The 26,492-nt window shown below is 38.8% G+C and overlaps 1 protein-coding gene across 1 annotated transcript; it reads right to left on the reverse strand.

The window, feature by feature from the left end:
- On the reverse strand, positions 1–26,492 carry TRPM8 (transient receptor potential cation channel subfamily M member 8). The gene is made up of 25 exons (XM_053471434.1): positions 26,377–26,492; positions 16,785–16,905; positions 16,626–16,699; positions 16,075–16,231; positions 15,625–15,802; positions 14,824–14,996; positions 13,808–13,982; positions 13,618–13,685; positions 12,341–12,541; positions 10,274–10,376; positions 9,248–9,366; positions 8,854–9,135; positions 8,507–8,602; positions 8,209–8,338; positions 6,958–7,103; positions 4,811–4,923; positions 4,367–4,583; positions 3,978–4,069; positions 3,683–3,824; positions 2,991–3,162; positions 2,362–2,539; positions 1,988–2,178; positions 1,484–1,580; positions 354–387; positions 1–196 (listed from the first exon to the last, which is right to left on the reverse strand). Exons 1-25 carry the CDS (start codon positions 26,490–26,492, stop codon positions 146–148), a joined length of 3,426 nt encoding a protein of 1,141 aa, XP_053327409.1. The 3' UTR covers positions 1–145.

The following is a 26,492-nucleotide window of genomic DNA, read 5'->3' on the forward strand; positions in this document are numbered from 1 at the left end:
AACCAAGAGACTTTAATGAAATGTAGTCACATGAACTCAAGTGTAACAATGTACAAAAACACAAAGTCCCAGATTTAGAACAGTTAGATGGAGAATGGATGATACGGAATCAACACTCACCATACGTCTCCCTTGGGACAGGTTTTTACTTTAATTTGCTGCTGATGTCCTTCATAAACCCTTTTAAATCATTCAGCTGTGAAGACAAAGATTAAAAAGGTGCATAAGAGGAATGTGAGAAAGTAATTGCTAGTCGAAAGGGAGACTAGTTGGGAGACAGTATGATGTGCAGGAACATTTCTTACAGAGATCTTTTCATATTGTGACAAAATAATAATAATAATAATATTCACCTTCGCTTCCAGTTGCTTGAATCTCTGTTCCATTCTGTTAGGAAAAATGACATATGATGGAGCAAGTAAGTATGCAAGAAGTTTCCATCCTTACCAGAGGTGATGCTACCATTCATGCAGAGTAATCAGCTGATTAGGGCTCAGAAGATATGGAAAGCTTAAAAATTCTGACTTCTTATACAACTGTATCTCTACAATATATATATATGAAGTAAACTGGCTATCAGTATATTGTTTCATTTCATATGGGGGCACTTTTTTAAAATAATTATTTGATAGGATATAAACACAAACATAGAATTTGATGGTAGATAAGAATCATTCTGCCCATCTAGTCTGCTCATTTTTCCTGACGAAGACACTCAGACATTAATCAGTCCTTGGTCTTGGATAGCTTTATGCCTTTTCCATCCATGTTTAAATTTACTAACGGCATCAGCCTGTACCACCTCTGATGGGAGGCTGTTTTTATTTATTTATTGCGCTCTCTATAAATCAAAACTTCTTTAAATTACATCTAAACCTCTGAACCCCAATTTTAGGCTATGGACTCTTGTTCTAATATTTCTCCTCTGCACTGTACTTTTTTAAACCCCTTTAAGTATGTAAATGTTACTATATCACCCCCCCCCCGTTCCTCCAGTATCTACAAATTAAGATCCCTTAGTCTGTCCTGATAGTTTCTATCCTGCAAACCATTGACCATTTTAGTGGCCCTCCTCTGAACTCTCTCCAATCTGTCAATATCCTTCTGGAGATGGGGTCTCCAGAGTTGTACACAATCTTCTGTGTAATGTCTGAAAATGATAAGGGAGTTTAATGACAACTGGGTGGTAGATAAATGGGACAGCCTTACATCAGACATGGTTGAAGCTAATGATTTTATTAATTCTACTTCCTGTTACTAGCCTATTGTGGAGACCAGACCTTACAGAAACCGGGGTAGTACTCTTTGTGGTGTTTTGTCACACAAATGTCTGTGGAAAAGAGCAGTATTCTTAGTTACATCTAAAGTCCAGCTTTTTCTGCTTTCCAGCTACCATTCTCTCTAGTCCTTCTTTGTTACCCCAGTCAGAGTCGTTCCCCATTAACTGTCAATGCCTTTGCCCTTCATGTTAAAGGTCACTTACTCCATGCTGTTGTGTGCTTGGCTGATCAGTTTTACCAGGTAATTCTCCTTCATCACAGCTTCCCATGCCAGGGTCTCATTGTCTTCTTTCTTAGAACCTGTTGGCAGATGGGACATGGGAAGGCCTTTTTTAAGTATACGGAAGAAAACTGAAGTTTGTTGAATGCATTTTTTTATTTGATGGTAAGATATAACTACGATCAACCAGCAACGGGTCAGTTTCCTAAAGTATAGTATTTTATAGAACCCATGATGATCTCATCTTGCGCTCCCATGTTTGTTACTTAAACAACAACATGTCTTAGCTAGTGACAGACCAGCTTTCCAAGCCTAGTTTCACAATTCTCCAAATATCTAAAAAAAAAACACATTAATCAATAATAGCAGATTAAAAAATGGTTCAGGTTCAGATAATTTTGTTCACATCTCAACAAACTATTCAACTTTTATTCAGAATAGTGTCCTAGTTCTCAGCAGTGAGGGGTGACTTCTACAGATCACTCACAACATGGTGAAGGTTGAGGCTCCTGTTGTTTGCAACAGCAGCTGAACATCTTCCGGAGTATCATATAAAAGTAGGCAAAGATGACGAAAGGAAAAGGAATAGTGAGTCGGCTGCAATACTCCTGCACCAGAAAATATCTCTGGAACTTCCACACTTGGTCATTGTTCTCTTGTACAGAGCCCACGGTGTATCTACCGGGCAACAAAAAAACTGCGTTATTGGTTGTGTTATGCTTACAATGTGTTATGACAATCAATCCTAGATCAAAGAGGAGAACATCTATTACACAAGAAAAATTAAATGTGAACAACATGCACAATAGATATGTATGAGGCTCACAGCTCTAGAATGAGCTACAGATTTCCAGAACTTACCCAAACATGGCTATTAGTAGGTTGACAAGCAAGATGTTGGTGGAGAGCATGTAGATACAGACCAGTGGGATGGTGATCCACTCAGGAAATCGAGGGTTGTGGTCACTGTCCAGCTCCACACAAAGTGGTTTAGACTCATTCCCGGTAATAGTGCAATGGTCAAAGTCATAAGTGGTACCTAGAATTAGAAGAATATTCCTAACAATGACAGAAAACTAGAAAACTGGGTTAAAAAGACACCACATTGATGACAAACAACAGAACAATACCTGTGAGATGAACAAGTACTGATCTGTTGTTCGATAGATCTGAGGGATTTCAATTCATTTTACTAACATTCTTGAATCCAGGGATACAATTTGATTGGGTGTACAGTATATACAAAAAAGCTTTGGTCACAAGCCATTGTACAATATTCTTTATAATCCTCCCTGCCTCACCTTGTGAATGCCATCATTTTGCAATCAAGCTGTGCATGTCACAGAAGGTTAATAAAAATTGTAGGGTCCAAGTCAAGTCTATTTAACATTATAAGAACGATATAGAGAAGTACAAAGATAAGCACATGTACACCCCTCTGCCAAATGATTACAACCAGCTGTATAGAGTGAAGAGTAAAGCAAAATTACCATCAACATCAGATATGTATTGTCCAAACACAGCCAAATATGGCTCATATATAACTGAGCGGAAAATCCATTCCCAGCGATGCTCGTTCAGTCGTAGGATTCCCTGACGGGCCACTCCAAAGGCAATCACCCAGACGGCAAACAGGAAGAGGAAGAAGAACACATCGATGAGCTAACAGATCAAAAAAGGTGAGATATATGAGAAATGGAAACAATAGTGAAGGCTTAAAAATAAATAAAATAATATAAATTGCCTCCTAGAAACAGAATCTTGTCTTCTAGAAACAATGCCTCATTTAAGGATGACCCCCCCCCTTTGCTATTGCTTCTTATGCCCTTCTTGCCTCCTCTATATTTTTCTCCTGCTTAATGAACCATTAGAAACACAATTCCTAGTACTGTTAAATGCCCAACGCCCTACCACAAATTACTTAATCATGTAAAAGTTTGCCTCTTTTGTGATGCTCCAAACTGTCACATGATGTAAAAGCTGGCACTAATAGGTTGTTGCCATAGAAACTGAAACGTTCCTGAAAAGTTACTGTGTTGCCCTTATGTGATTAAAGCCTGAGAAATAAGAATAAAAAAGATGGCGTTGCTTAACATGCTGTGGTGCTCAATAATCTTTGTCTCTTTTTCTTGAACAGTTGGACGACCATTTTAAACTGTGTTTATTGCTGCCTTGCTCTCACCATTCTCTGTAACATTATGATCTTTGGTCCCAGATTCCGGCTGACGGTAAAAATATGAATGAGCCGCACGGTGAAGATGATATAATCAAGACAGAAGATAACTCTGCCTGTGTACAGAGAGCTAGGACTGTCGCTGTATAGTCTGTAGAAAGAAAGTAGGTGAGATATGAGCTCTGCCAATTTTCATATTCTTGTCCACCTATCAATTTTCAGTAATAAAGCCTAAATTGGCAAACAGGATGCCACACCAGCGCTGTATTTTCCATATGTGATTCTTACTAGAAACTGTACTGACCTGAATACTATCCCAGCAATGAAATACAGGATACCCAGAATATCCATAATGTTCCACAAGTCAATGAAATACTTCACTCCGCTCATGTACATCTGCAGAAAGTAAGGTAATGTATGATCAACAAACTGCTAAAAAGTGTTTCTAGAGCTCTGAACTGATATATATATACAGAACTTGATGGCGCTATATAAAACAATAAATAATTATATATATATATATATATTCCATGACAAGGATTGCTTTATTTTTCAAAAATGCATGTTTTATGTAATAAACATTAAATTAGTGCCAAACTACATGGAGGTAGAGCTAGGCTTTAGAGTGGTGTAGTGGAATTACACATATATATATATATATATCCTGTTTATACATTTATACATTGTGCATACCTGTCTTATCTCATCACAAAGCAGTACAAAAACCAGCACGTAGACTGCAATCTCCAGCCCAGTGGGGAATGGCTGGAAGTCCATTAGTAATACATAAGCAAATAGTAGGAGGAACCCGATATAGAAGATAACTGTCCAGGAGAAGACAACAAACGGGGAGGTGAAAAAGGCAAAGTACTTCCACAAATGATTTCTCTTTCCCTCTGAGATCTTCTTCCTGCATTAAAACCACAGTGTACCAATGTTATCATATATTACCCAAAAGTATGTAACTCCTATGGGGAAAAAGCTTAGAATACTAACAGTTGATCCACACCCTTAGACAACTTAATTGTTATATCCTGACTTAGTAGTTATGAGGATATATATATATATATATATATATAACTAGGCTATATTAGCACAAGATTTACATTTCAATATGGCTAGTGCATATATTTGTACCTAAAGGAGATGAATCCGCAGCTGATGAGAGGAAACAGAATGAGGCACAAAATAATCTTCCAGTTCTTGGTATCTCTGGAGATTTCTCCATACCACTGCTTGGAGAGAAAGTTCTGCAGAAACAGAATGATAAGGGACAGGACAGCCTTTTATTGGATGACTAGCAATATGGACAACAACACAACATTCGCGCAAAATGTTTACTTCCTACATGGCAAACTGGATGCCAAGAGGTTTTACTAGTCTCAAATTGTTGCCCTACCACAAATGCAAGCAATCTTTCCTCATGTAATATCTTATAAAATGGACAGTCTTATTTTAGGTATCTGTTTAATGAATGGCATTCCTGATTTAAATCTATAGCAACATACTGTGTGGCCTGTATGCCTATGTTGTGCTAGTGTGTTGTTGTTACACAAATTGAAAGTTAATTGCATCCCATCAGGAACCAACAAATACTTTGCCACAGCAGGTATGATCATTATCTCTGTAAAGATCTTGAAAATATGTCTTGCAAGCCCTATAGTTCCTCCCTAATTGTCACTGTCGTTCAGTGTTCTGCTATGCTTTCTTTTCGTTTCATTGTCAACTACAAAAGCGCAGAAAGAACCAAATGTAAGCAAATCTAAGGTGCACTGATATACCCATAACAGTGTAATCTGGGACATAATTGCAAAAACAATGGGGAACTGAATCATTTCTAAACTTCCACATATTGTCACACTAAAAGTAAGCATTACAATTACTAAGATAGTTCTAAACAGCCTTCAACAAACTACATTGATTCAACAGATATTACACAACAATGTCAGTTGGATAAAGTTGTCTAATACATCACTGTGACCGTTCAAGGTGAAGCAGTAGATGCTAGAATTTAGATAAATTGTGGTTATGTGGCTGGTTTCCAAACCAGTATGCAGAAGCCAACCTTTTGATCTAACTGGAGCTGGCTTATTCTTATTGTACTGCGATTTCATGATATTAAGGTAGCCCAGTTGCTATTTTCACTGCTGTGAAACCATTGCCTGAATATCTCAGACTTTAAATTGCTTTACCTCCTGGTAAATTATAATTTTTGAAAGGGCCATTCTAAGAACAGGTTGGTTGTCACCTTTAGCCAGTGAATATGTCAATCGAACATTGAATCTGTGTGATGAGCTACGAAGGAATTGATGTTCATTGAGTCTAAGGGTCAATTTATTTAGAAAATTCTCAGGTATAGTAATGCAGGGGGGGTTGATTGTGGCTGCTAAATGTATTGTAACCTTCAATACTATTGCAAAATAAATCTTATAATAGAGAAATGTGATCTACCGAAAGGAATGTGTTTATTGACTGTAGACTGTCTATGTACTTTGTAAAACAAACTGTTTCAGCATATATTAACCAAGCGATACACAGAACAAGCAGAATATGGCTTAATGCTTTTTCATGTAAAAAAAAAAGGCAAAAAATGAAAACTAAAAATTAATCTTAATAACATGTAATGTGGTCAATAAAAGTTTAACATAATATCCATAAAAGAACAGAATGGATGCATAACAGCACCAGCCTTCTCCTGTGCTGTTACACACTGGCATAACAGAGAATGCTGGGACCACCTTCCAGATATATATATAATTGGATGCATGTAAACATATTGCATGTAAAACTTGGACACATCCCTAGTAATAAAAAGCTATTCAAGCCTTTAGTAGCAGATGTAATTTAATCAGTAATAAAAGTCCCAATTGCCCACCAAGAAGCCTTGGAGCCCCCTAAATACTGCCTGCCTTGCTCATTAGGAGCTGCAGACGCCTATGCTACAGCCCAAGTTACAAATGACTGGGGTTGTGCCGGTAAACAAGCAACATGACTCTGTCACTAAAAGACATGGTAGCCTAAGGAAAGTGGATTTTTAAATCTGCTGCCATTGCACGCAGCACTAGGGATATGTAAAATATGCTTCAGAATATACAAACTTCAACTACAGAATGAATATTCAAGTTGGAAAGACTTGGATTTTCCTGAGATGCTTGTCATGTTGTATATTCTGGTTATAATGCCAATACTTCTGATATATTTGCTTGTATTGGTTTGGCTATTTGTAAGGTATATACATAGTTGTCAATACGTTTGTAAGATGCCACTAGCTCCGGATTTCCCACCTGCACTCCTGGTTGTGCTATAAACTGCTGGTCTTTTGCTTCGACTGCCATCTCCAGACAGTTACTATTCCCCCAGGCCTCACAGGTATAAACCAGGAGCAACTCTGCCAACTCTTCATCGTTACTGTAACACTCTGTGAACAGCTCTGTCAATAAAAGAGGATGTGATTTGCACATTACTAATAAGCATTTATTAACAGCCGCAGCACAGACGGGTTCTCTTGCCCAGCCATTCCGATCCATAGTAACAAGCTAAACATCTCATGGCCTTCATGCGTGAATAAACCCCTGCCCTTTTCCAGCAACACTAGTTCTTTACACTAGTCTATGTGCAGCTGGTCCTTGTCTTTACCCTGCCATGCCTGCTTCACCATGTAAATCTGGCTACAGCACCTATACCATTTAGTCCTGGCCTGCGCTATGTCTTTAAATGCCACAAGTATAACCTCCTTCCTGTGCTATAAAGGTACTTTCCCACCTACTCTGCTACTGCGACATTTTTTGAAACATTCGTAATTTTTGCTATGAACACTCAAATGTCATATGCCGCTCACTCCATGCTGCCATCCTTACTGCTGGGTGCAGGGATATGATGTCATATCCCGGAACTCCACCTTTTAAAGATGCATGGCGCCGGGCGGAAATGAACTATCGAGGAGTGTGCTGGCTCAGTGTTAGTGGGCCAGTTGGGGAGGTAAGTGATCTTCCTTTGAACCTGCCTTCCTTTGAATCCTTCAACAGTGGCCTACAATCCCAAAAGGGCAATTGACTCCCTGTTGTTGCAGTAGAGGAGCTGCCACCCACTTCTACCTGCTGCCTAGGCCTATTTGACTGAGAACATAATACGTGATTCGTTTGTCAGCAATTCATGCCAGTAAATATAATTAAAAAATAAGCTAAAATGTGTGATAAATTAGCTGTCCTTTACTCGTGGGTTCTCATGGACTCTTTCATTTCATATTCAGTTAGTATAGAAAGGCTTGCATGAAATATTAATCCTGAATCCCCCAAAGGACTGCAATTATTTCATCTGCTTCTGCCGGACATCAATACTTAATCTGCCCAGGGACCATTTATATAAACCTCGTATTAAAAGACTGCTTCTCTGGTTATTAAACTACCAAAAGCCATATCATTGCAGTTATAATGGGATGCGTTCCAGACTTTAAATGAAGTGTATATTCATGCTGTCTGCAGAAGAATCAATTTAGCAGGTAGGGTGGGAAGAATTGGACTTTCCAGTACTCTTACCCACAGCTCTTGTTTCATACTCATTTGCAATTTCTTCTGATTCCCCAGCAGCGTTGATATCATTCTTGACTTTGGCCAAACTTTTTAGGAGTTTGCTGGCACCAAGTGCAGCCAGAGTGCATCCTCTTGTCTGGGGAAAATACAGGTTATTCCAGGAAAATAGCTGGCAATTAAGTCTGGGTTCGTTAAGCATTACAAAAGATAAATCTTTGCTAAAACTCATTACAGAGATTAGTCTGAGAAATTAGATGATGTGTTTCTGTGTAACAATTTTAACATCACAATTTAAATTACCTACCTGCTCCCAAATAACCTTAGACAGTTCTCTTTTGTTCTGCAAAATCGCCCATATAAATAGTACTTGGATCGGATGTTTAATTGTCTGAGAAAGGTCCTGGAAGAAATATCATGATTAATTGATCACACTATGCACACATTTCATCAATGATGCTTAGTGATGCTATATAAACGGTCAGCCACTTTTGTCACATTAAAGTCCCACACTTGAAACGCCAGTAAAGGGCACTAATTATGTTTTGTAGGCTACCCCTGTGTTGAAAATTCCATCTGATACTACAGAAACCATCAAAAAGGGCAACAAAGCTTCTGAAGAACAAGTTAGAAAGTACACTGCTGCACCCACACCTGACTCTCAGAGTCATCACGGCTGTTTCTCTCATCCTTGCGGTTTCGCTGGTAGCTCAAGACCATCTTCCAGATAAAGGTAAGTAGAGAGTCATTGTAGGAGTTCTTGGCAATCTGCAAGTTGCGGAACACTAGGGTACTAAAATGTTCAGAGAAAAGCTCACTGAGGATCTCGCTGCTCAGGAACTTTCGCAGATTTAGACCATTTTCCAGCAAGAGTCGCACAAACTTGGGCCTGTCCTTAACAAGAGCAGCAAACATGGCATCCTCCAGGTCAGCTGACTGAGATAAAAGAGAACACAGACAAATAAGAAATAATGGGGTTTAATCAATAACAAACACAATAAGGCACAATTCAGTTTTTTTATTGACATTTATGTGCAAAAGATCAGACCTCCCAGCGTCGGTCATTAGTGAAGATCTCCTCACTGGCCAACTCCAGCTGGTTCCACTCCAGAAGAAGCTTCAGTTGTGCATTCCAATTATCTTTATCTTGTTCATTAGTACTGAAAGCTGAAAAGAAATAACAAAACTGCTTTAAATGATTTTACATACCAGTAAAGTTTACTAAAAACTATTCGTACAAAGCCACGAAAACAAGGCCAGACTCCCCACTAAGCAGACAAAAAAGAAAAAGCTCAGAATTTTCTGCTGAAATTCGCAGGCCCTTTCATACACACTGTCCCACATTTTCACTCACTCTCTCTCATTCTCGTTCACTCTCTCTCAAATTTTCTTTCCTTACCTTCTCTGCCGACCACTTCTGCAGACCACTTCCGCAACTTCTTGTCGGAAGTGGTTGGCAGAAGCAGAAGTGGTTGGCAGAGAACGTTGGGAAACATTTAAAGAGCGTGAGAGAAGCTCAACAAGAATGAGTGTGAGAGAGTGAATGAGAGTGAATGTGGACACTGGGTAACTTTTAATTTGTTGCCCAGAAAACGAATGTGCCAAAAACGAACTGAAAAAGTTGTCTGAATTGTTTTTGGCCCATTGCACATGTCTACTAAAAACTAGCCTTTCATTTTTGTACTACAAAAGGATGTAAATACACATTACAGGGTTCCTGCGCATTGATAAAAGCTAATAGTGGAAAGAATTTGTAGTTGGGCAGACCTGTGACATCTGGAAGGTTTTGCATGTGTCATGTTAATCTGTTGGCAGTACCACATTGGCCCGATTAATATTGTGGACTAATACCAGCATACAAAAGGGTATATATCTATAAAACATGCTTCTCTAGATATGTCAGCTGATTTTCATATTTAAGTAATATTAAGTATATAATAAATAATGGGTATGTGATAAACACTTATATACACTTATATACAAATACTTTGTCTCACACTATACACAAACATTTTTCACCACCCCAAAATAAATTGCTACATTAGAAATAATAAGGTGGCACATTATTTGGTACCTTTGTATAGGGCAAAGCATATAGCATTGCTCACAATTTCATCCCCAGCCTGTTCGATTTTGATGACTGTGAGAAGATGCAAGTTTTCCATTATCTCTTTGATCTACAAAAAGAAATTTAAAAAACAGTATGAGGAAGAGATTACAGCGGTCCAAAACACCCATTAATAATCGCTGTCTATATATATAGAAGCTGTGATTTAATATTTTTTGCTGTTAAGGCGGAGCTATTATTTTTGTTCAAATCCAACATTTTACAGTTTGGTACACTAAATCAACCTACATGTTGCTGTTATATGATAACACCATACAAAAAAATACATATGTACTAAAAACCCACAATATATTTATTACATGGGAGCAGCCACCTTAATTTTCTATTTTCAGGATCTCTATGATTATTCCGCCTCATCAACTTATTTCACCCCTTCCAATGTAGCACTGCTCATCTTTTGTGGTCACCCTTTATAATTGTAATTTCAGAACAGTAAGTACATTTTTACAGTTTTCCCTGAAGTAAAAAAGCCCCTAACTCTCACACCAATTATCTCCAAAAACAATAAGATTGAAAATATTTTACTATTGCAAAAGCATGCATGTTCTCTGAAAAATCTATGTGTAGCTGCGTCTACGGGAAACATGTATAACATGTATGGGATAGGCATGAAGTCTCAGGAAAATGGGCAGACTAGATGGGCTGAACGGTTCTTATCTACTGTTAAATTCTATGTTTCTAATACAGAAATATGATTATGTTTTAGGTTTATCTTAAAGTAATTCGTTATTTAGGACTTTGCTGAACCGTGTGCCTCTTCTCATACGTCATCTGCTTTAAACACAGGTAGAACACTATATCTTGTGATAATGACATGAGCGTCTTCTGTCTGTTTGGATACTAAAACCCTAATTGGAAATACATCCATTTATAAAAAATTCTATTACATGAGACATCTGTGGTTTGGGGAGATAATTACTGACCTACCATTCATTTCAACAAAATTACTTTTTCCATTATGTATTTCTTTCCAAAAGAGATTAAGGTTTAAAAAAATGTCAAGCTGTAGAGGTACTGAAAAAAACAGTGATGGATTATTTTCTATAGTAGTGAGAGGTCAGTAGTCCATGTTCATACTACACACAGAAGGACTATAATAAAATAATAGCCAGTGGTGTGTGTGTGTGAATATGACACACTTTACATTTGTCAGACAGAGACAAAGGGACTTCTCCATACTTCAAGAGTCAGCTTGGGTTGACAGTTGGGCATTCTGGGCAAAAACTCCTTGGATCTTTGACCTGTATAAAGCCCTTCTCTTCACATCTCACTATGAATCACAGAAACAATTGGTGCTGTTTCCATAGTTTATATAAACATTTGGATTGCTGGAACTTTAGGTGGATCTACTAACCCGCTGCTAGATGTAGTTGTGTTGCAGGAGACTCAAACCCAACAGGTCCACCTGTTGTGTGGTTCCTTTGGGCAGTAACCCAACTCGGGTGTATTATACCTTCCTGTATTAGTTATCTTATCAGATCTGATGGAGGCTGGTTATGTGGGGCTGGTGGCCAAGAAGCTCTATAGTAGCCGCCTGTACTCATCGGGTGGCTGCAATTGTGGCCCATTGTTAGCCTCATAATAATGGCTTACAGTACTACAAAGACTGATGAGGCTGCATAAGTCACGCTCAGTGAAAGCTCATGCCAATACACAAATCTACTTTAGACACAGCCTAGATGTTGTGTATCCCTCCTCCTCGTGGCAGCCACCCCTCAGGATCCTCAGCATATTCAGGTATGTGCATTATTATTTTATCTATAAAAATGATTGCAATTAAATGCAGAACACTGTAGAACATTTAAAAATAAAAGTGAATACAGGCAAAAGGGTAGTTTAGGGGTTAAAGGGAAGGCAGAAATGGAGCATAGGTGGAGGAAGGAGGGATGAAAGTGGGGTGAAGGAATTATTACTCAAATGCTATTATTTGTTTTTACCCCACTTGAAAAAGCTCCCACCCTGTGGCGCAAAATAGTAAAGCACCACTATGTAAGGCCTGTCCTGATGAAGTACCCATCGTATCCAGGCCTCCATTTCTTCCTCTGCCAGACGAGACACTGTGCGAGGCAAGAATCGAAGTAGCTTCTCTTTGATGGCCGATGACGCAAGTGAAGTGCCTTCTGCCTCCACAAGACTGGCAATGACGTCAGCTGTTTGCCCAGATCCTTCCACAACTACACATGGGATCTTACTCTTAATGGCTGTGTTTATTGCCTTTTAGAAAATAAATTAAAATATTACATAGGAAGGAAAGTCAAAAGATAGCCAGCACCTACCTGATGTTCTCTATGAAAAGCTACATTTCGTGTAGACTATGAGAAGCCAGCAGATAGCTCTCTGTTTCTGTTGAATTATGTATTTCATTATTCTTTGTTAATGTTTGACTCTACACACTATGAGATCTAAAGGCACAGGGAATCTTGTGAAAAGTGATGGCAAGATGAATGCAGCATGTTATCAGAAAATACTGGCAGACAATTTGCATTCTTCCACACGAAAGCTGCTCATGGGATGCTCTTGGACTTTCCATCACGACAATGACCCTAAGCACAAGGCTATATTGACCATCACAGTCTCCTGACCTTAATTTCATCGAGCCACTCTGGGGAGATCTAATGTGTGGTTCCTGAAAGACGACCAAAGACTTTGCATGGCCTGGAGGCATTTTGCCATGACGAATGGGCAGCTATACCACCTGCAAGAATTTGGGGCCTCATAGACAACTATTACAAAAGATCGCACACTGTCATTGATGCTAAAGGGGGCAATACGGTATTACGAACTAAGGGTATGCAGACTTTTCTTGTTGCCATGTTTTGTTTTATGATTGTGCCATTCTGTTATAACCTACAGTTGAATATGAATCCCATAAGACATAAAAGAAATGTGTTTTGCCTGCTGACTCATGTTTTCTTTAAAAATGGTTCATATATTACCAATTCTCCAAGGGTATGCAAACTTTTGAGCACAACTGTATATGACACATGCTGGGGCAGTTATTTGGACTAGTGTTGGTCTCTAATAACATTGTTTTTTGGTGAAATATGCATGTCTCTCCTTATTCCTGTTTGCTAGTTATAAGAATATATAATGTATAAGTGGCATTTCTGGGGACAATTTTCACATCGGGGACGGGTGGTTTCTAATTACACCTCCACACGAATGTATCAAGTTTTAGCTTTCTATAACTCATCAACACAAAATCCCACACACACAAACACGCTTCCTATTTCCATATTCTTATACCTCAACCTCTAATCTTTTTTTATCATGTCTATAATCCTACTCACCCTTAGGGTTTCTTTCCCGCCTCCTTGAGCAAAACACACAATTGGAATTTTTCCACCATAATTAGACTCTGTAAAAGTACCATTAAGAAGCTGTGTAAGATACAGTTCTTTTACTGTGGGGTGTTCGAGAAAGTCATAAGACCCCAAATTTTATGACTACCCCTGACCCCATTCATTAATGTTTTCTCACCGGGCACATTTAGTTCAGAAATGTACTTTTCCAAAGAAGCTCGGAGTTCCGCCTCGGTTGTTGGATGGCCATGGGTTCCGTTATCCACCAGGATCAGGTGCGTGTGGTTGTTGTCTAGACAGTACAAAGGATCTCGCTTCTGCTCATCCATAATATAGTGAGCTACATAATTCCCCTGTTAAACAGTGCAGTGTATCACAAAGTGTTTCTAAAGAAGTGCCACTAATGACATATTTTTACACCCACATTGACCTAATATAAACCTTCTTCTACTATTTTTCTACTGGCCTATACTGAAGGGATATTTCTGCAGACTGCAGTATATCTCTAGGTTATCGCAGACCGTTTTTGTTTCTTGTATACATTGTACAGCCAATACACTGTTTTTTGCAGCATGCTTACACCTGTTTGGTAGGCCTCATATTACACATTTGTATTATTTGAGCCTGTGACTAGCTTAGCGCACCGACATTTTTTCTTTTCCCTGTTTGCACATATTTGAGGTTGTTTGCGCCTCATCAGTCTGGTTGCAGCTTGCTGTCCAGGAGTTAATAGGGAGGAGGTTTAATTGCACCTCCCCCAACACATTAATAAGGTTTTGGTAGCAGTATAAACTGCTTTGTGTGCCCACTATGTAGGAGGTGAGAGTAGGTTCTCACCCTATTGAGAGTGTGCCTTGACGTGGTGGGTGAGCTTAATTATGCTTTGGCCAATTCATATAACCAAAACCTCTCATTTATATTATGTTTATATATTTGTTGCCAACTTTATTAGGGTGAGAAGCGCAGACAGTTTTTGTTTTTTGTATACATTTTACAGCCAATACACTGTTTCTTGCAGCATGCTTACACCTGTTTGGTAAACCTCGTATTACACATTTGTATTATTTGAGCCTGTGACTAGCTTAGCGCACCGACATGTTTTCTTTTCCCTGTTATCACAATACTTAGTTTACGACATGAAACCACAAAGGTTAATCCAAACTGATTAAGCTCCCAACATCCCAGCCTCCCAACCTCAGCATTAGGGCTCCGTATCAGGGTGTCACGGTTGGAAATCATTCCCCAGGCTGCGATTCCAATGGCTACAACTTTCTCCTCTGAGCTCCGGCTAATGGTGTTATCTCTGACCACTTCACCAATATACTTCATCAAGCCATAATGTGTTCCCCCTGTAAAGATCCAGGCTCCTAGGTCAGATATGAAAAGATATGTTACTGAAATAATAATCAATTGCTCCACTTTTTTTACCATAATCCAATTACAAACATTGTTTTCCACATTAGTTTTTATCCTTTCTCCTTAAATGAAACAATACAAAACATAGTGTCCTCAATCATATAATGTCTTATAGGTAACTGCTGTTGCCCTAAATTGGTAACAAGGTGTAAGAACCTAGATAGTGTCCTTACACTGAAATATTAAGAGTCTAAGAAGGAATACAGGATTGTTTGGTTAAAGAAAGTTTCTGGGTCAGATAATGCCCTAAGAATCCTAGATGTTCCCGAACATATTTAAACCTAGGTGAAAATTAACTCTTCCATCGTCTGGTAACATAAAATTTGGTTTTGATCTGTAATCATTCCAAGAAGGGCTGTCTCGGGGGAGGCAGGGAATAGCATCCTTAGTACCCTTTCTGTCTTAAATGTTTCTGACCACAATTGCCTAAATTTGAAACCTTTAATTGCTAGCGCATGCTTTGGATCCCTCTGAATCCTGTGCTTCAGACACACATTGCATTTTCTTATTTCATCTTGACTCTTCACACTTTCAAACATACCACCTCCTGCCCACATACACACAGATACCCCTAAGCACCCTTAGACTGTGCGATGTAAATGAGGCGGCTGAAGATCTTGCGCATTCGTGGTTTGAGTGAGAAGTTCTTGGCTCCTCCAGTAACAGAGATGATGAGATTCGGGGTCTTCAGCTGCCAATATTTGGCCATCAGCTCATATAAGATCTCTGGAGTTGTGTCACGGGACAGCCGGATGTACTGATGGTGCAAAAATAACATAAAATACAGAATCACACATAGTATATGCTTATCACCTCTGGCAACCCACCGTGTTACTCCCCTATCCTCTTTCTACTGCTCTACTGCAACATGTAGAATAATTTTAACTGCAGTATGACATAAATCAGGTGTTTCTTTCTTAAGCTTAGTGAGTCCATCTTTGTCATCAGCAGCATGTAGCTTCTGGTTGCACTTTGCTGTCACAGCAGGGCCCTACCTTCCCACTTCAGTATCTTCCCAATAACACTCACCTTTCCCCTCCGACCAAATGCTTCAAACTGAATATCCCCATAGGCATCTGTAGGCAGTTCCTTTGTGTGCTTCTTGTTGTTCCACTTCTCATTCTGGTTGTTCTGGGTGCTGTCTATATGTTGAGTCTTGGAGTATCCGCACTTGCATATATTGTCCCTGTGATTAAGGAAAATACATTGTCACTTCCACTCCCACAAGGTGTACCATGATACAGCCAAGGTCAGTGACAAGTTTTTGGTTACCCCATGCATAGATTCTTACATCCAAAACGGCATTTTAAAGGGACACTCTACTGTCTTAAACAGGGTCAACAAACATTAAAGCATGTTAAAGTAGTTAGTAAGGATGTTCGATCGAATACTTTTCATGTGTATAAAAGCAGATTAAAAGAATGGAAGCATGGTAGCATCTCCGACTACAAGAATTTTAAAAAAAATGCATGAAAAAGGCATGCTAGAACAAAAACGCTTTCGTTCTAATATATCTGACTATACAGTGTCTCTATATGCCTGCGTGTAGCTGCCACACATAGCCAGCCGCTGGTGCTTACTGTGACTTGGGGTCCTTGGTGTATAAAATACATTCTCTCTTCTTAAAGTTCTCTTGAATAAATTTGGTGGCATCCTGCAGTAGAAGAGTACATAATATTACATGCCGCCACTATGTCTGTGAACTGTGAAGTAGAAGAACTAAATAAAACCCATCTTACGACTTCGTCCAAGGAAAGCTCAATACTGCGGGAAAAGCTGGAGTAAAGTGTCCGTGAGCTCTCCAACATAACACCCCGTCGACTTCTCATTGTGGACAGATTGGAGGAACTGTCCACAAGCCTGGAAGTAAAGGTCAGAAGTTAAACCATGTGATATTAATTGGCACAGAGTATCACTGGGCTATTAAACAGAGAATAATAATACAGATTTTTTAATAAACTGGCTAAACTATGTGAAGGAAATTTTAATCTTAATTTAAGATACAAAATTATATTTTCTTTAATATATTATTGAATAAACCTCTGTGTTGCCCTATAAAACATGCAAAGACACAAAACATCACTGAAATGCCCTTCTATCGCCCATTTCTAAATCAAGATACAAAAATAAAGAGCGGACAGAATTTCTAATTTTAGAATAAAACATTTTAGTCTAAATGTTTGCTAGAAAAATGATTAGAAACCTAACTTCAATGTGAAATAAGATCAATAGATACAATTAGCTGATTACAAAAATATAATAGATTCAATTAAATATATTATTTTGGACACATTTCCCAAACCACAAGTGAAATGTTTCTGGATTTACCAGAAGTTAATGAAGATAGAAACATAGAATTTGACTGTAGATAATAACCATTTGGCTCATCTTGTCTGCCCATTGTTTCCCATTTTAAAGGCTCAAACCTTAATCAGTCCATGTCTTAGATTATAGATAGCTATGTGTCTATCCCATGCATGTTTAAAAGATGCTATAAAGAAGGACGGGACCCTTGCATTTAAAAGATAATTTATAAAAGCTTTGACTGTAGAGCCTGTATTTGTCCCCAGAACGATATACCGACACTAAAGCGGATTGTAATTCACTTGTTAGAAACATATGTGTGGCTAATGTCATATACTGCCTTTCACCTTTCTAGCAGCCAAGTCACCTGTGCTGGATTGTGGCCTGTAATTTTCTCTTATGTGAATTAATTGACATCTTTTTAAATATATATACAATGTGTTTGTGAGTACAGACATACAGGGTTGCCATTAAGGAGGTACAACCAGTACCAATGTACAGGCCCCAGGCAAGCAAAGGAGTCTGGCCTCCCTAATCTGTCATGGGCCCCCTCATTACCCAGGACGGGGCTCTCATGGCCCACTACTTGTGTCTGATCCCTGGACACCAAGATTTCTGAAGGAGGCTCTGCTCACTTATTGATTGTTGCATGGTTTCATAGACCTGTGCATTGTGCCGCTAACCCAGATACCAAAGACGTATATACGGACGTGATGTACGAGCATATTTCAGGTACCAGGTCAGGAAGGGCAGCATCTGATGTCAAGGAACCAATATCAAAAACTGTCCCTGGAAATCCTGGAAAGGTTGTAGGCATGTCATTATGCTGAAATGTAGTAGTGCTTTTACTACTACAGAAGAGTAATCACTCAGGTAACTGGTGCCATAGGGGCACGGGCTACATAATGGGATTTATCGCAACTGATAAACTTACAGGTGTTCTTAAAAAAATGAGAATGTAACTCAGTAAAGCTTAAAGTACAACTTATCACAGAGGGTTTCCATTGTGAAGTCTTGGTAAAGCCCTGCCCCCTAACCACACTTCCTAAAAACAAAGGTGCCCCTCTCTGGCCATTTCAAATGTTGGTAGGTATGACTTTGCCCTTCATACATAAAAATGAAAGGTGTTGCATTCACCTCCATGGAACTACATATTAATATTGTGTTATGTTAACTGTAACTTTTATCCTTTCCACCTTTTTTATAGGATGGAAAAATCAAGTCAAATATCAGATTTCTACCTTATTAGTTGCTTTCACCATAGGTGTCAAAGAGCTGAAAGGGACCTTAAACATGTAGGTTTTTTAGGTTGCCAAACCTAAATATCGTCAATGTCCCAATCACCAACATAATTCATATCTAATGGAAACCACTAGGAGTCCATAGGATAAAGATGCTACTTTTTATTGACCTTTAGCTGAATAAGAGACCTTGTGTGACCCGAGCTGGCCCAATTAAAGATATCAACATCATTTTTCCTTTGGCTGATGCAGCTACGTCTATTTTTCATATTAAGAATATTTTGTGGGCAGTGGAGATTATGGGCCTGTTGAGGAGATCTACTGATCTCACTCACTAGCACTGACTAGCACTAGCCCAATGAGCAGTAAATGGATGGAGGTTTGTCCTCACACACTGCCCAACAAATGTGTTGACAAAGCTATTGAAGGACAGATAATGTAATAAAGCTATAGATAGAAAGTACTATAAAATAAAGTGATAAAGAGCTACAGACCTAGAGTAGTAAAGAAACAAGATAGAGCTGGAGGTAAGGGAGAATGAACCACCTGAGTGGAAAGAATTTATCACAGAGTGTTTTCTGTAGTTAAGTTCAAGTTGCACCCACTTGGGTTTATGATAAATCCCATCTCATCTCAACATTTCTAATAAGTGAAACTTGCTGGATTTGCCTTTCATAATGAGATCTTACTGTGTGAGCTTAGAGTTTTGAGTTCACTGAAACTCATGCATGAGTTTAGTGAATAAATACAGTAAAAACAGAGAGTAACATAATCTCAAAAACAATGTGATACAGTAAGAGAAAAACAAGTTTAAGAAATAATCTAATGACAAAACATGCCGAGAGCTAACGAGAAGGGAAAGAGTTTTTGGTGAGTATGAAACATTATTGTGCAACACAAAATATAGAAATATGAACATAAACAGAACAAAGGGCCAGAAACAGAGGTGAAGGTGGTTGTGAGAACAGGGTATCTCTCCCCAAGAAGGCACAGAAACAATCAAAGATTCAGGCCCATGATTAAGATAAGGAAGATCTAATGAGAATGCTAACAAAAACCATGTAGCCAAAACAGACACAGATAAACAGGCAAGAAGGGCTTGTATAAAACAAATGCAGTCATTGGAAGATCATTACTGACAAGAGCAAGTACAAAAGTGTACTAAAGATATAGTGGGGTATATTCACTAAACAGTGAAGTTATAACTCATTGTTACAAAGTTATGACAATGACTAGATAAACAGCATGTATTGATGCATTAAATTATGTAAATAAAACATAATAATATATTAAAGAAAATATAATTTTGAAATGTTGGAAGAAATGCATTGTAATGATTTATCCTAGGAAGAAAAACATTGTTACTTTATTAAAAGGCAAAAAGACTGAAATCGGATGAATTATTTTGCATTTTTATAGTTTTTTTTGTAAGCAGCAAACAGGAGTGAACACAGACAGAATAAAACAGCCAGCAGTATATATTGTGCATAGTGGCATGTAGAGGTCTATAATTAGGAGCAGTTGAGTTATATCAACACAAAAACTCAATAAAACCCAAGCACACTGACTGGACACTACCTGTGACTGGCGAAGGGGCTTCCTTCTGTCGGCACAATCAATGCTTTCTTCACTCCAACAGGTAGAATATTTTAACTGTCTCCAAAAACAAGTCTCCACCTCCAGCCCAACCTCCCATAATTAAATTATCTGAAGATATCAAACAGTACATAAACCCACAGAGAGAAAAATGAAACGAATCAGAGCAACATTAAAGAGAAATCATTATGGAAAATACAATTCTGTACCATTCACTAAATGATAATGGTTTGCTTACACTGATGCTAGAACTAATTTCCATCTAAAAAGGCATTTTTCATCTCATACTGAACTGCGTATATCCGTCGGTACATTCCTCCCATCTGCTTTTCTAATTCTCCTGCTTGATATTAGCCAAAGTGATAGATTGCATGGTATTTTAAGAAATATCTCAATTAAAGACACCCAATGCTACACAATAAACCATGATGCTTTTGTAGTATTACCGCAATAGTCAAAGTTTATTAGCACAAATGTTCTTTTGCCAGGACATGGAATAAAGAGCAAAAAACATCTACATGATCAATAGAGAGCTGTTTCTTTTTTGGGTCATATCATCAACCATACCGTTTAACATTAAGTAAGTGGGCAAGGGGAGAATTAGTCTTTAAATGGGAACAAAAAACTAAGACATTGCGAAGATGGAGAATAAATACCTTGTTCTATTTCAGGAATTGGATTTGACCTTCTTCTCGACAACTTGGCTCCGACCTTGCGTATGGTTACACAGGTCTGTTATTGAGCGCCACACACTGACATCTTGGCTATGATTTTTATTTAGGAGTTGAGGGATGGGAAACCACGCCATATTGTTTTTGTATTTTCTTTTATTATTATGATTGGTATTATTATGCTTGCATTTTAGGGTATCAAAGCTTCTCTTCACTTTATGGTTTCTTGTGACATCCTGGTGGCCAAGGACTTTGGCTTGTGCGGTTTTGCTGTATTTTTGTGTGGTACCCCAATGGGGGTAAAGGTGGTCCTGTTGGGGGGGGGGTAGGTGGAGATGGACTAATCTCAATATGATACTACATGGTGTATTGGTATTAATCTGATGTAAAACCTCGTTTTGAAAGTAACCTATTGTTTGTAAAAGTTTTAAACTATGATGCCCTTCACCATGGAAAGAGAACCATAAAAATATCTTTGAAACAAAAATGGTCTAGTTATAGTATTTTTGTAAATGTTTTTGTGTTCTGCTTGGGCAAGTATACTTGTGATACAGTTTTTGGTGATCATAGCATCCAACAATCTTCCATCTTTACCACATCATCAAAAAACTGTCAAAATTGTGTTCGACCAATGGTTATTCTTTATAGTACAACAATATAGGGCCCAATATCTATTTGTTGTTTTGTTTTTAATGACCTGACTGGTGCTTTATCTAACTATAACTCCCTGGAGGAGGTACATGTTTGTAATTATCCCTGCACTTTACGCAACATTATTTATAATATAGCTCATTATGTCAGCGTTGGAGCAATTCCTTAATAGAAGCAGGTGATTTTATATATTTAATTATCATCTAATTATCAAATGAAAGTCAATAAATGGTGAACATCTAGACTGAAGAGTGTACCAGTTTTGTGTGTGCATTAATGCTAATAAAGAGCATGATTTATAGAGAAATATTGACACGAGCATGGCACAAGTATATATTCATTCTGAGCATCACATTGTATATATGTGAGTAGAATATAAGGTGTCCTGTTTAACTTTAATGAAGTGTACGCCCCTAAGCTAGAGAGGCATCATGAATTATTAGGCATGTCCAATTATAGGATAACGTTTATCCTTGTTTTTAATGCAGAACTGTTACTTTTGTAAATTAAATGGTTGAATTTTGGAATTAGGTGCTCATTCAGCCTGGTCAATCAAATAGTTGTATTCCGCAAAATATAATGCTCGATCATATAGAGGCATACAAGCTTATCTGGTTTTACTGATTGAATTTGTGGGCATTTGTAATCATTCATATAACTGTTTGTATTATGCAGAACCGGCATTAGGTGTTTAAGCGCCTTGTGCAGACCACCCAGTGGCACCTTCCCATCATCACCCCTAGAGTCCATTTGACCCCTTCTATACTGTGGCACACCTCTCTTTTCCTCCCCCATGTAGTTCAGATATAAATCTAATAAAGAACACAGGTAAAAACAGCATTGCAGGTACAGCTCAACTGAATAAGATATACAAACCCTGTATTTGCAGTTATAGAGTAAATGAAAAATCACATGCAAAGTTAGCATTGAAGGGTAGCACATCCCAAAGGCCAGCCCCAAGGGCATTACTAGAAACCATGGGCCCCATGCCCCCCAACTTCAACAGCTGGTCTGTGCCATCATTGCCCCCACACAACTGGTCAGTGCCTTCTTTGCCCTCCCCTTACAACATATGTAAAGACACTTTACACAAATTACACACACTCATACTCACTAACATACACATCTCACCCTACTTAGACAATTACACATCCATGCTCATACACACATAAACAATTACACATTCATGCTCATACACATACACAATTACACATTCATGCTCATACACAATTACACATTCATGCTCATACGCATACACAATTACACATCCATGGTCATGCAAACACACAATTACACATCCATGCTCATACACACATAAACAATTACACATTCATGCTCATACACATACACAATTACACATTCATGCTCATACGCATACACAATTATACATCCATGCTCACACAAACACACAATTACATGTCCATGCTCACACACAACTACATGTCCATGCTCACACACACATACACAATTACACATTCATGCTCATACACAATTACACATTCATGCTCATACGCATACAGAATTACACATCCATGGTCATGCAAACACACAATTATACATCCATGCTCACACAAACACACAATTACATGTCCATGCTCGCACACAATTACATGTCCATGCTCACACACATCCACAAACACAATTACACAATCCATACTCACACACACAAAGTACACATCCATATTTATATATATATATGCAAACACATTTAGATATATCCCATTTCCCTTCCCCGCCTACCTCTCACCGCTCCTGCAGCTTTCCCTCTCACTTTCTCATTATCTCTCCCTTTGTCTCCATCTCTCCCCTTTTTCTCATTATGTCCCCCTTCTCTCTATATCGCCCCTTTCTATCTTCTCCTCATTATCTCTCTCCTCTATCTTTCTCTTGATCTCTCCGTTTTCATACTATCTATTCTCTACTATCTATCTCTCCCCTTTTCCCCAACTCTTACCTGACTATCTATTTTCTCATGATCCATCTCACCTTTTTCTCACTATCTATATCTCCTCTTCTTCACTCTCTTTTTCAACTCTTACCTGACTATCTATTTTCTCTTGATCCATCTCACCTTTTTCTCTCTATCTATATCTCCTCTTTTTCACTATCTATCTCTCCTATTTCCCCCCCATCTCTTACCTTTCTCTCTATCCTTCTTTGTCTTCTTATGTCCTGTGAAGAAGCATGAAGTCTGTTCGTACAAACCTCTGCTCCAGTGTTCCTCACAGTGGCAAGTCTCCAGTGCTGAGCGCTGGGATTCAACATCACCACTGGCTTGCTTCCTTTATTTTGGGCCGTCCATAATCTTTCCAATGGGCCCTGCTCCGTCAGTGGCTCGCTGTCCAGTCCACCTCTGGAGATAGCTGACAGGGTGACAAACACAAGTGTCTGGCTGCCTGCCTGCCTGCCCCTGCAGAGAGAGGACTGGTGAGGGGAGATCTTTTGATCTACCCAGCCAGCACCTCTAGCATTTGTTTAATGTTGGTATAATGTAGCGTGGGTATTCAGTGCTTATCCAGTGACATATGGTTATTAGACTGGGTCACGCACAACCAGGAAACAAAAAAGTTTAGAAACCTTTGGAAATGTTTCAATGTCATGATTGGAGGTGATTATAGGAGTACCAGTTGCTGATGGCAAATTAGAGAGTATGGGTTCTGATGCTGTTTTAATCAAAGCAGTTTCAGAGGTGGTTGTCTTTTTGACTCAATTATTGAACTGTGAGCTACAGTGATTTTACCTTTTTTTTTTTTTTTTTAAGCGGTTGAATTATTTTTGCTAAATGTACATTACTAGAGAGACTACTAACAGGTGGAGATGTTCAGAGCCTACCTACACGTTACTGTAAGGCTTGGAAGAGGTGGGAACACGTCAGGACACAAGGTAAGTGGCAGCCAACCGCCAAAGATACAAAATGTCAGACAGAAGCAGCAGCAGATAGCCAAAACAAGGTATAATAGCAGAGGTCAAACTGAAAAACCATCCTCTAAAACAAAGCGTCAAAGGGGATACTGCTGGAAGCAAGGTCAGGATCGTAACTGTGGTCTGTAAACCGAGTACGTAGTCTAGAAAAACATCAAAAAAGTCCTATGTCATAATTAGAGGTGAGTACTGGTTACTGATAGCAAGTTAGGGAGTATGGCTTCTGAGGTTATTTCCTTTCTCTAATAAAGTAACCTAAGGATTGGAAGCTGTTTGGAGTGCTGGGATTCTTTTCAGTGTTCGTATTACTAACACACAGTAAGACACATACACTCACACCCTTATATTCACACAAACACACACCCAGACACTCGCACTAACATAACCACCTGCTTACATGCTCATGCAACTCACTCTTCAGAAAACCTAAGCCTGTCTTCGATGCAACTCCCACACAGTGTGGCAGTACGTGACCCACCACTGCCACCAGCCTCGTGGATTCTCAGCCATGAAGAGGTATGTCCTGGTGAAACTGGAACAGGTGGGAACTCTAGTCTACACACTGTCACACCAATTAAGCAGCTTGGCGAATCATTCTGCTGTGCCCCAAATTACCTTGGGGTATAATGGGCTTGTTGATTAAGCCTTTTATGATGGAAACAGCTCACTACATACGAGAAAGAGACTAAACATAATACAGCACAGTGGAGAATAGTGGAAGGGGCAAAGTAATAGGTAGGCAGGGCTGGGACTGCCTGCCTATCTTACCCTTACACTCAGATTGAAAGTGTTGCAAGGTGGCCATGTGGGAGATGCAATGTGTATGCTGCAAAAGTAATTTTGAAGATTGGATGACCCATATATCTACAACCCATTTGTATACATATGTTCTTGTGTGGCTCATGATCTTGGGCATACTTGGGGGTAGTAATCTTTCTTTTCTCAGATTATTTATGTATTCCTCCTCTTTTGTTACTCTTGCTTTTGCTGAAAGTTGTTCAGCTGCTTTTTAAGAGACTGGTGAAAAGTAAAAGGACAAAATCTCAGCAAATCATTTATAAAGATTGAAAAGTGGTACGCACCACAGGTGTTTTTAATAAATCAATTAAGTTAATTTAGTTCTGCTAAAATCTCTGGAGGGGAAAGCTTTCCTTTAAACTCATTGATAAATATTTCATATAACTTGCAGTTATAAAGCTGACTTTCTACACAGAGGCACCTATAAGTATTTAAGAGAGATATCGGGAATGCATGTCTCCCAAGTGTCCCTGTTTTAGCAGTACAATCATGATTTTTGGGCACTTTCCGGCTCTTGCAGGCAGTATGGATCATGAGTCAGTTAGGGGGAGCCTTTGATGTGTAAAACAGCTTCCACATGGCAACTTTGCAACACTCTGCAACTGAGCACCACATGGTGGCTCTTTGGGTGAGATGGGCAGGTGGCCATACCTCTGACTCCTCCCACTCTCTACCCTGCCCTCCCACCTCTGGCCACACCCCACACACAGGTGTCCCGATTTGAGTATGTTTAATTGTGGTTCAGGTAGCCTATGTATAAATACTCTAGCTGCCTTAAACATTGATCCACCTGCTAATTAACGCCAGTTTATATATAATATATATATATATATATATATATATATATATATGAAATAAATATTATATACATATATATATATATATAATAGCTCAAATCCCAAAGGCAATACAAGGCTCATAACAATTTGGATGCGGCCCCAAACCTCATTAAGAAAGGAATAGGTTTCGTAGGTTTCATTTAATTACGGCATCATCTTACCAATGTCCAGTGTACCACAATATGAATAATAAATATAATAAGAATACAAATATCTTCTGGTATTTTTGCTTTAACCATATTGTTACACAAGGTCATTTCCATTTCATTTTAGGTAATTCATCTCTAGTGACAGAAAAATAAATCTTGCCTTTGTCGAGATCTTTCTCTGGAGTGAGACCTCTCCCGAGAGCTGGAACCAGATCGTGATTCTGAGTGAGGCAGAAACTCCTGGCTCCATGTTCTTGTGGTCTGTCTGACAGTCAT

Source organism: Spea bombifrons, chromosome 7, assembly GCF_027358695.1.
Source record: "Spea bombifrons isolate aSpeBom1 chromosome 7, aSpeBom1.2.pri, whole genome shotgun sequence".
Classification (NCBI taxonomy): Eukaryota; Metazoa; Chordata; class Amphibia; order Anura; family Pelobatidae; genus Spea; species Spea bombifrons.